Source organism: Esox lucius, chromosome 2, assembly GCF_011004845.1.
Source record: "Esox lucius isolate fEsoLuc1 chromosome 2, fEsoLuc1.pri, whole genome shotgun sequence".
Classification (NCBI taxonomy): Eukaryota; Metazoa; Chordata; class Actinopteri; order Esociformes; family Esocidae; genus Esox; species Esox lucius.
In genome coordinates, this window is record NC_047570.1 from 22,917,894 (window position 1) to 22,929,749 (window position 11,856).

The window sequence follows — 11,856 nt, forward strand, 5'->3', positions numbered from 1 at the left end:
GAGAGACACAGCCTTTAAAAATAAAGAAATGTACCTATAATTGTCTTTATTGAAGACTTCAATTAAACCATTTAAACATCATTTAATTTTCTGCGGCCTATGATTAAACAATAGTAAACAATTTCAGATAGTTCATTTGTATGGAAATGCCATTATGGAGAAAATGAAGGAGATATGTATGCTTAATTACTTGTGTCTACAGTCCTGCACTGATTGAAGATTCATGAAGTATTACGTGCTTGGATATTACAATTCAGTCGGGTGTGGTTCTCTAAAGCTGTCTTCCATGGCACTTGCAAAATTAACGTCCTGCGTTCGATTCCCAGCGGGGAGGTTCAGGATGAAAAACTATGAAAATGCAAGCACTCACTACTGTAGATTTCGGACATTAAAAAGTCGTGTACTGTTACCTTTTACCATCAACAACTTATGTTTAACAAGCAAAGCATATAACAGCCACACTGTAATACTCTTTAACAGAAAAATCTGTATGCCTGCAAAATAAACATTTTATTGGAAATGTTTCATTCTCAGGAACACAATTCTGATTTTGTGCTTAATGTCCATAAGCCTGTATCTATATAAATGGTGCGTATAGTGAATATCTAGATTCTTGTCAGTGTATAAACACAGCACTACCACTGAGAATGTCTCAGTTTAAGGTCGAGCTATTTTGGAACCTCTTTATATTGCTATTCATAAGGCAAACTCAATATGTGTCATAGAAAATAATCTACATTTCTTGAAAGAAGGGAGACTGTAAGGGCAATGAACTAATTTACCCTTTCACCCTTGCAGTGCTGACAGAGTACTTTCCCCCCAGCATCCTCAACCAAGGGTTGGGGGAGGTGAGGGCTTGGCCAAAGCGCTCTCACGCAACTTAGCCAATCTTTAACTCCAGCACTAACACGCACGCGATGCCTTTTGACAGTTTTCATCACGACTTTCTCAACAGACTCCAATCGGAATTATGTGTTGTAGGATGTTGAGGTCTAGAGCGCTATAGTCAACTTCTTAACACGTAAAACGTACCTTCCGCCGAATTCCAATTGGGACATTGATTAACCCAAAAGGGATTTACAATTGGTTATAATCAAATGTTTTCTCTACCATGACACACTTGATATGAAAACCTAATGCATCCTACATGTTATTAGGATTATATTTTATCCTTGTGTGGTTTGAAAGTATCCATGTCGCCACTGTAATGTATCTACTCTGGACAGGTTGAGTGAGATTTATCAAACTGTCAAAGATGAGTGTCTTGATTAAAAGATTGTGTCCGTAGGTTCTCACGATAGGGTACTAGCACGCAATCGAAATATGCTGCCTAATCAAATGTAAAATGAATACCACTGAAATCCGAAATACTGAGTGTAAATGTGGACGATTAAAAACACTGACTGAGTCCTTAAATTGAGGAATTCATTAAAACAAAATTAATTATATATATGATTCAATTAGTATGTAGCCCCAAAGTACTGTTATTTTTAGACTATATGGCTGTGTTTTTTTAAATGGATAGGTCTGTTTCCTGTAAAGGTTTGATTAGGATTGGATCAATTCCCTTTTTTTGTTGGTTTAAGCCATACATTAGCCCACTGCTATAGCAGAGCCTGTAATGTTGGACCAGGAACCCTAACATTTATGGTAAAGATTAAACATAGAATACATGAAATTCAACACTATTGTTGTTTGCTCCTTGGGGTTTAGGGCCGGGTGTCTCTGTAAGGCACTTTGTGACAACTGCTGTTGTAAAAAGGGCTTTATAAATAAATTTGATTTGATTGATTGATACAAAAGGCCTAAATAAATTAAATAAAAATACAAGTAATACTCAACGATAGCATAGTCTGCGTTTGTGATTTGTACCATATGATAGTGATTAGGTCTACTTTTACATGGTTTTGCTTATAATTATTAGAATATATTGTGATATAAACGTAGGCTGATCGTATTATTGTATTTCTGTTATGAATGTTCTGTTTCAGTTGCTATGAATACATTCAACAGAAAAAATATCAGAAAGCGTATTATTACACAAAACAATGTGTCGTTTTTATCTTATTGAATCAATGTAAAGTTGTACATCCCAAAATAGCGGGCCTATTGGTCTCGAATAAAATCAGTGTTGATTTGGCGAGAATACAAAATAAAATAGTCTATTGAATTTCTCTAGGCCTATGTATAGAAGTTGTAATATGTTCACCTTACTATATAAAACGATATATTTTCCAAAATCACATATAGGCCCATCAGAAAAAGACTTTTTAGAAAACATATCTAATTTGTTAGACATTTCTTTTGCGATAGCTAAATTATGCTTTTGCGATAGCTAAATTAAGTTATTTGTTTGGTCAACGCAACTAATTGACGTTTGTTACACACCCCTCAAAGAAAGCCGCTGCCCCTAGAAAGCGGAGAAGGCTGTCAGCCAATCAGACATCAACCAATGGAGATAAGCTCTCTATAAAAGAAGACCCAAATGCCAACCTTAAGGTACAGAGATTTTAAGTTCTCTTCTTCCAAGTGAGGAACCTGTGGAAAAATTTACTTGCCTGCAAAATTCTTCGATCTTCCTGAAAGACGCATAATTGCAGCTCACACCTAAAGGTAATTAAACTTACTTATTCTGCATCTATATTCTTTTTTATTTAACTTAAGTGTAAACAAAGAGAAGTTGAAAATGCAGATGTCTTTTGTTGTTAATATTGTGTTTTTCAAATATTTTGCTCGTGAAAGTATTACTGTATAACAATATAAAATTGCAAAACGCATTCGATACTGTTGACATACTGTGTTCAAGAGTCTTCTTTTCAGTATTATCTATTCGGTAGAAAAACGCACGTACAATATAACAGTGCGTTTTTTACTGCTTCTCGTACAATAACATGCCCTTTATGTTTTTAATCAGCGACTAACAGAGTTGGTTGGCTTGCCAAGTAAGATTTAGTTTCATGCGTAAAATATAGTATCATGCGTAAAATACAATGCTCTGCATTATAATAAGCAAGGCAGTCAAAGTGGGCACACCGGTGCGTAAACGCCCGGATGAAATTTTCCGGTGGGTTTTTTACTTATACTGTAAAAGCGTGAAACCTGAGGTGTATAACTCTTGAATTTGCCTCTAAGGTAATCCTATTGTTAATGAAAAATAACCAATAGGAGACAATTTTAAGTAAATAGATTGAATAGACCAAACAAATGGCAAGATTGAAGAGCCAGATTCATAAAACAATTTCTCAGTAGAATGCTACTTCAGATACATGAATTCTACCAGGACAACAATACAATCAAAAACAATATACATCGGTATGGTACTATGTCCTAGAAATAAAACGTATATATGCATAGTACACTCTTAATTTACTATATAAAAATCAAACACTGAAAGATAAAAATACAGTGCAGACCTTGGCTTTGTCCCTCAACCTGCATAGATTTAAAAAAGCAAGTGTGGTCCCCTCACTTCATTATGCATGTGTGTGTGTTGTGTATGAGTGTGTTTCTGTGTGTTCTGGGAGTATGAGTTCCAATGCAGGTAAGAGCACTTGGGAGTTTAGTTTAGTGTTAGGACACGAAGGGCAATTTTCTGTACGTTGCCAGATTGCTTTTATTTTTTACGTACTTTTTTTGCCTGGTAAGCCTCATTTTAGATATTCCCCAGTGGGTTGGAAAAGTCAAAGATTAAGCCATATCCTCTGATGCACATCTTGGTGTCTGGCTTATTACACTGCTTACTCAATCATGAAGTATACGCCAGTGAATACTACCTTGGAGGAGAGCATATTCTCCAGCCAACAACGACTTATTCAGCTTGCAGGCGCCTACCACAAGGAGTCACTGGAGAACATTGAGACAAGGCAGTCTTGTCCGACTTTCTTAGCAGCCCACCCCTTACAGGTGATGAGACATTACTTGGCAACAAAAATGAGTACACTCCTAAGTGAAAATGTCCAAATTGGGCCCAAAATGTCAATATTATGTGTGGACACCATTCTTTTCCAGCACTGCCTTAACCCTCTTGGGCATGGAGTTCACCAGAGTTTCACAGGTTGCCACTGGAGTCTGCTTCCACTCTTCCATAACGACATCACGAAGCTGGTGGATGTTAGAGACCTTGCGCTCCTCCACCTTCCACTTGAGGATGCCCCAAAGATGCTCAATAGGGTTTAGGTCTAGAGACTTGCTTGGCCAGTCCATCACCTTTACCCTCAGCTTCTTTAGCAAGCCAGTGGTCGTCTTGGAGGTGTGTTTTGGGTCGTTATGTTGGAATACTGCCCTGTGGCCCAGTCTCCGAAATGAGAGGATCATGCTCTGCTTCAATATGTCACAGTACATGTTGGCATTCATGGTTCCCTCAATGAACTGTAGCTCCCTAGTGCTGGCAACACTCATGCAGCCCCAGACCATGACACTCCCACCACCATGCTTGACTGTAGGCAAGACACACTTGTCCTTGTACTCCTCACCTGGTTGCCGCCACACACGCTTGACACCATCTGAATCAAATAAATTTATCTTGGTCTCATCAGACCACAGGACATGGTTCCAGTAATCCATGTCCTTAGTTTGCTTGTCTTCAACAAACTGTTTGTGGGCTTTCTTGTGCATCATCTTTAGAAGAGGCTTCCTTCTGGGACGACAGCCATGTAGACCAATATGATGCAGTGTGCGGCATATGGTCTGAGCACTGACAGGCTGACACCCCACCCCTTCAACCTTTGCAGCAATGCTGGCAGCACTCATACATCTATATCCCAAAGACAACCTCTGTATAAGACACTGAGCACGTGCACTCAACATCTTTGGTCAACCATGGCGAGGCCTGTTCTGAGTGGAACCTGTCTTGTTGAACCGCTGTACTGTCTTGGCCACCGTGCTGCAGCTCAGTTTCAGGGTCTTGGCTAACTTTTTATAGCCTAGGCCATCTTTATGTAGAGCAACAATTCTTTTTTTTCAGATCCTCAGAGAGTTCTTTGCCATGAGGTGCCGTGTTGAACTTCCAGTGACCAGTATGAGGGAGTGTGAGAGCAATAACACCAAATTCACACCTGAGACTTCACATGACACCGGGGAGGGAAAATGGCTAATTTGTCCCAATTTGGACATTTTCACTTAGGGGTGTGCTCACTTTTGTTGCTAGCGGTTTAGACATTAATGGCTGTGTTGAGTTATTTTGAGGGGACAGCACATTTACACTGTTATACAAGCTGTACACTCACTACTTTAAATTGTAGCAAAGTGTCATTTCTTCAGTGTTCTCACATGAAAAGATATAATCTAATATTCACAAAAATGTGAGGGGTGTACTCACCTCTGAGAGACTGTATATCTTCAAAGTATTGAGATTTTATACACAATTCATAATTTTAAAGGTATCCTGTTAATTGCTGTTAACGTTCTCAGAATTATAAAGTTCTGGGGAGGGGTCTAATTATCATATTTACATTTTAAATGGTTAAGGTCAACTTTTTGGACTATTACTTTACCAGATAAGTATGACTAACACATTCTTGTTTTCAGAAATGACCTGGTAGCAATTTGGTTGATTGCATTGGTCAGAGTGAAGAAGGACACATTTTTCATTGGCCCAGAACTCTTGACCACTAGGCCACCCTGCAGCTCCAGACTGACTGCAGAGTTTTTACCATAGCAGTTATTATAATTAAACCTGATGAGTGGTAAAATATCCTTATCTTCCCTCTGGGTTGATTCCAACAGGAATTAAGCTACACATCACAAACCAGAATACTGTGGCTTGCAGGAATGATTATGGCTGTGGCACGAGACAGGAGTTTCAGCTGACAATGTTGAGGATAACTAGACCATAACTAAAATGTGTTAACACATTTATTACAGCCAACAAACATGTTGCGGTGTTAACAATCTAAACGATGCGACGCATTTAGAAAGTGTTACTCAAAAGTCTGTTTAGACCGTGAACGCTTGGTTTTACGGTGCCATTTATGACTGCTTCACTTCTCTCTTATAAATTCACTGTGTCTTATTTTACAGGTTGTCTAGAAGCCAAACTCCTAAAGAAAACATCCAGAATGGTTCTCATGATACTACCCCTTATCGGCTCAGTCTCTTTGTCTGAGGGCCTGGTGGGCATGGTAACACTGTGCCTGGTGTACATGCTCATGAAGTACATGCACACAGAGATCCCAGAAGGACTAAAACGACTCCCAGGACCAAAGCCCCTGCCCATTATTGGGAATGTCCTGGATATGGGGAATAATCCACACCTCAGCCTCACTGCCATGAGTAAACTCTACGGCTCAGTCTACCAGATCCAGATTGGCATGCGTCCCGTGGTGGTTCTGAGTGGCAGTGAGACTGTGCGTCAGGCTCTCATCAAGCAAGGGGAAGACTTTGCCGGCAGGCCCGATCTCTACACCTTCAAGTTTGTCAACAACGGCAAAAGTCTGTCCTTCAGCCCTGACCATGCTGGCGTGTGGCGCGCCCGACGCAAGCTGGCAATGGGTGCCCTCCGCTCCTTCTCCACCGTCGACGGAACATCCCCAGAGTACTCCTGTGCCCTGGAGGAGCACATCTGCAAGGAGGGAGAGTATCTGCTGAAACAGCTGACCTCGGCTATGGATGTCAATGGCAGCTTTGATCCCTTCCGTCATATCGTCGTATCCGTGGCCAACGTCATATGTGGAATGTGCTTCGGCCGACGCTACAGCCATGACGACCAGGAGCTGCTGCGCTTGGTGAACCTGAGTGATGAGTTTGGTCAAGTAGTGGCCAGTGGCAATCCTGCTGACTTTATTCCCTTTCTCCGTTACCTGCCCAACCGCAACATAAAGAAGTTTATGGATATCAACGCACGTTTTAATAGCTTTGTGCAGAAAATTGTCAGGGAACACTATGACAGCTATGACAAGGTAAAATGTTATTTTGTTTTAAGTTTAATTCCATGATGAATACAGTATATTTCCATTTGTTGTCTGTGATGCTGATAGTTGATTGTTCTGTTTTCAGGACAACATCCGTGACATCACTGACTCCCTTATTGATATCTGTGAGGACAGGAAATTGGATGAAAACTCCAACATCCAGGTTTCTGATGAGAAGATTGTGGGCATTGTAAATGATCTCTTTGGGGCAGGTGAGTTGAGTGACCCAACAGTGAATAATACGATGACAATCTATATCATCCATTTGGAAAAACGCTTAGCTGTTTAGAATGTTTTAGTTACACAAAGCGATGTCTGTTCCCCCTCAGGTTTTGACACCATCAGCACAGCTTTATCATGGTCTGTTCTGTACCTTGTGGCTTATCCAGACATCCAGGAAAGACTGCATCAAGAATTGAGTAAGAGAAACTTGCTAATAGAAATTGATTATTCTGCTTTCTAAATGTTTATGTATAATTATGTACATGAATCACAAAATGTCCCATTTGTTTTTGATAACTAATGTGCTCCTATGTCTTACCAACAGAGGAACGGGTGGGAATGGACCGCACCCCCCGTCTGTCTGACAAAATCCTCTTACCCCGCTTAGAGGCCTTTATTCTGGAGCTCTTCCGTCACTCTTCTTTTCTGCCATTTACTATCCCTCACTGGTGAGTTGCACCTGCTCAAAATACAAGTTTACATTATACAAATTATAGACAAATATGACATGGTCTAAATCTGGTAATGTCTATCTTTTTTCAGTACCACCAAGGATACATCTCTTAACGGGTACTTCATTCCCAAGGACACATGTGTCTTCATCAACCAGTGGCAGGTCAACCATGACCCGTAAGTATGGCATTAACACAATTTAGGCCAATCCACCAATCAGAACCCAGAACATCACCGTGTAAATGTTTTTAAAGAAAGTACATTTGAATAAATACTCTATGGCCTAAAAATATTGTTCAAACTTTCATTTTGAGATCATGACCAACCCCCTGCATCTGTAACTGTAGAGTAATTTTAGAGGGGTTCGATTTCTCCATCCCTCTGCTTTTTTAAGAAACGAGCTGAAGGCACGTTTTGTGACAGGAACTTTAAATTGTTACTCCTGTGCTCTTCAGGGAACTGTGGAAAGAACCTTCTTCTTTCAACCCTGACCGTTTTCTGAATGCTGATGGCTCAGAAGTCAACAAGCTGGATCGAGAGAAGGTGTTGATATTTGGCTTAGGCAAACGTCGCTGCATTGGTGAGGTCATCGCACACAATGAGTTCTTCCTCTTCTTGGCCATCCTCCTCCAGCGGTTGCGCTTCCAAGAGAAGCCTGGACACCCATTGGACATGACCCCAGAGTACGGTCTCACCATGAAACACAAGCGCTGTCAGGTGAAGGCTAGCCTGCGGACATGGGGGCATGAGGAGTGAGGGCTTAGGTCACCTAAAGTAAGCCAACCTAAAGTAAGCCACATACACTGGGTGGTATGCGCTGAGTTCAGAGTTACAGTACCCCTGTCAAAAATGACAGGTTCTTGTGATGTAAAAGAATGAGACAAAGATAAATCATGTCAGAAAGTTTTCCACCTATAATGTGACCTATAACGTGAACAATTCAATTGAAAAACAAACTGAAATCTTTAAGGGGGAAAAATAGAAAACTCACAATAACCTGGTTGCATAAGTGTGCACACCCTTAAACAAATACTTTGTTGAAGCACCTTTTGATCTTATTACAGCACTCAGTCTTTTTGGGTAGGAGTCTATTAGCATGGCACATCTTGATTTGGCAATATTTGCCCACTCTTCTTTGCAAAAGCGCTCCAAATCTGTCAGATTGCGAGGACATCTCCTGTGCACAGCACTCTTCAGATCACCCCACAGATATTCAATTAGTTTCAAGTCTGGGCTCTGGCTGGGCCATTCCAAAACGTTAATCTTCCATGCTTTTGTGGATTTGGATGTGTGCTTTGAGTCGTTGTCATGCTGAAAGGTGAACTTCCTCTTCATCTTTCTAACAGACACTTGAAGGTTTTGTGCCAAAATTGCCTGGTATTTGTAACTGTTCATAATTCCTTCAACCCTGACTAAGGCCCCGGTTCCAGCTGAAGAAAAACTGCCCCAAAGCATGATGCTGCCACCACCATGCTTCACTGGGGGTATGGTGTTCTTTGGGTGAAGTGCAGTGTTGTTTTTGCACCAAACATACCTTTTGGAATTATGGTCAAAAGGTTCAACCTTGGTTTCATCAACTATGAGATTGCCTTGATTGCAGCTCACGTCGTATAGGGTCGCTTTGCAGAGGACCAATCTATTCATTATTCAATAGAAACTATACACCTAAACCCAAGGTGGGGTTTTAAAGGGCCGAATGTTTTTATGTTTTTTTTTTAGGTAAAAATGTATCAAACTAAAAGAGGAAGTGCCTGGTCTCATTCATTTGAGTTGTCATTCCAGTGGTCATAGATCTCAGTCAGAGGTGACTGGATATATTGAATTACATAAGCTAGATAGAGTATATCTGTCAAAAGTCGACACATTGAAGCTATGTTGGTATCCCTTCAAAATGTGATTGGTAATTTGTGTACATATTATAGCCTATATGTTTTGGAAAGTATTTGTTTTATGTGCCTAATGTGTATATTTTGGTGAGTTATGTTGGTACGTCGGCTTTGTATGACTTTTTAGGATATTAAAACACATTAATTGAATCTTTATATAAAACATTTTGGATTACTCTTTTGTAAATGTCAAAAATGTTATTACATAAAAAGGACTTTTGTTAACTAAAACTATACATTTTTATCTATAAAATGTTGTTAGAAACTATCCACTAAAATAAAAGCTGAAAAATAAAGAAAATATGATGTCTTGTTTTGTGTGATAAAAGCAGTAACCAATATATGCACACGCAATATAATGTGCAATTCCATTTAAATGGATCCACGAGCACCAATGCAAAGTTAATTGATTCATACCAAATTGGGTTTCAAATAGAAACTATATCATTGGTAACTGAAGGCATAAATACATGTTCTAACCATTTACATTGCAGTAAATACATACTTGGACAATTAAAATGATGTTTTGCTATTTTTCAAATTAAGGCGTAAAAGTGCAAGTTGACACATTTATTTGAGTGTATTTACATCTATAAACAGTGAACAGGAATACATTTTTTTTATACAAAGTATATCCCATTTATAGAGACCAAAAATTATTAGTCTTAAATAAAGTTGGTCTTGGTAGGTCTTGGTTGCAAGTCCTTTGCTTTCAATTACTCCCTAGTCTGTGACCCATAGAGATCAACAGACACTGGGTATCTTCCCTTATGATGCTCTACGAGCCCTGTACAGCAGCCATCCTTTTTGTTTCAAGGCATCTTTGCATTCTGTCTTTTTTTCAGAAAGTAAAACACATGCTCAAATGAATTCAGGCTGGGTGATTGACTCAGTCAGTCAACAACATTCTACTTTTTGTTGCTAAAAACTACTTTGTTTCTTTAGCAGTATATTTCCCTGCTGCAAGGTGAAGTGCCCTCCAATGAGTTTTGAGGAATTTGGTTGGATCTGTTTGTCTACACTTCACACAGAAAATATGTCATGAATCTAGACGAGCCATAAATGCCTGAAACATAAGATCCCCTCAACCTTATATCACAGAGACTTGATACGCATGTCCTTTTTTCAACACACCTTTCTCTAGCCATCTTTTACATATATTTCTCTCATCTTTTTTGTTTTACCAAAACTCTGCAATCAAAAACCACACAAAAAGATGTGGTTCTGCCCAGAGTCAACATTTTGACAGTATATGTATGAATCAGGTTGAAAAAGCAAGACTGGTTGTGTTTATGATAAAAGTTTTATGACAAATGTAGGCTACTGCCATTCTGTTAATGTCTCATGCAGCTTAATAACACAGATTTTTTTGTACCAATTTTTATCCATACACTAATCATGATGTGAAAACCCAAGAGAGAAAAACCTGCCACTAAACAGCATTGGCAGATGCGAGGGAGAGGAGTAGGTGGACCAGGGAGAGGAGAAGGAGAACGGGGGAGAGGAGTATCTGGACCATGGAGAGGAGTAGCTCGACCAGGCAGAAGAATAGTTAAACAAGGACAAAGGAGAAGGAGAGGTAGGGAGAGAGGAGTATGAATGTGTGGTGGTGTTGTCAGTGATGAAATAAAAGCCACCATCATAGATCATGTGATAAACCATGGTCTATCACTGAGGGAGGCTGGTGAAAGTGTCCAGCCTAATCTCAGACGATCAACTGTGCCTTCGATTATCCAGAATTTTCAACAAACCAACAGGAAAGTAATGCATTTCACAAGGGCTTCTTCTATCATAACTGCTGCTATGCCCCACAGTTACTGCAGGCCACCAGTCCCAATGGAAATACATATGTTGTGTTTTTGTGCCTCTAAAGGACCCAACGTCTTCCTCCCCTCTGGAGGAAGAGGAAAGCTCCTCAGTGAAGACCAAGAGCATGTAGGATTGGTCACATGACCATATGTTTTTCCTGGATGCAATGGATGCCGGCTGCAGAGACATCTCACCTGAAGATTGCCAGGGGTGGATAAGGCCAAGTGTTTCTATCCAAGGTGCGTAGCAAGAGACGACATACGATGTGATGTGGATGAGAACATGTAGACAAATACTGAAGATTGTAAAGATTTGGACAGGACTGTGCATTTTTGTGTTTTTTCCATTCTGTGCCCTTTTTACTGTAATTGTGTTTTATTTTTACACATTTGGAACCAAGGACCATGTATGCTGGATTTTTTATTGATCACTGGCAGCAATTTCATGTTACTAGTAATGCTTTTACTACAGCAATTCTGTCACAATTTTTTTCTACTTTACATTCTATAAAGAAGACTCATTCACTTTTAGATAGTATGTTGCCAGAAATGCACACATTCGACATTCGACCTAAATAT

At 39.8% G+C, this 11,856-nt stretch overlaps 1 protein-coding gene across 1 annotated transcript; it reads left to right on the forward strand.

Annotated features, from left to right (window-relative positions):
• Window positions 1-2,495: 2,495 nt before the first annotated feature.
• Window positions 2,496-8,510, forward strand: LOC105015303 (cytochrome P450 1A1). The gene is made up of 7 exons (XM_010878361.5): window positions 2,496-2,613; window positions 6,019-6,896; window positions 6,994-7,120; window positions 7,238-7,327; window positions 7,456-7,579; window positions 7,674-7,760; window positions 8,039-8,510. The coding sequence occupies exons 2-7, from the start codon at window positions 6,057-6,059 to the stop codon at window positions 8,337-8,339; spliced, it is 1,569 nt and encodes a 522-aa protein (XP_010876663.1). The 5' UTR covers window positions 2,496-2,613; window positions 6,019-6,056; the 3' UTR covers window positions 8,340-8,510.
• The last annotated feature ends 3,346 nt before the right edge of the window (window positions 8,511-11,856 follow it).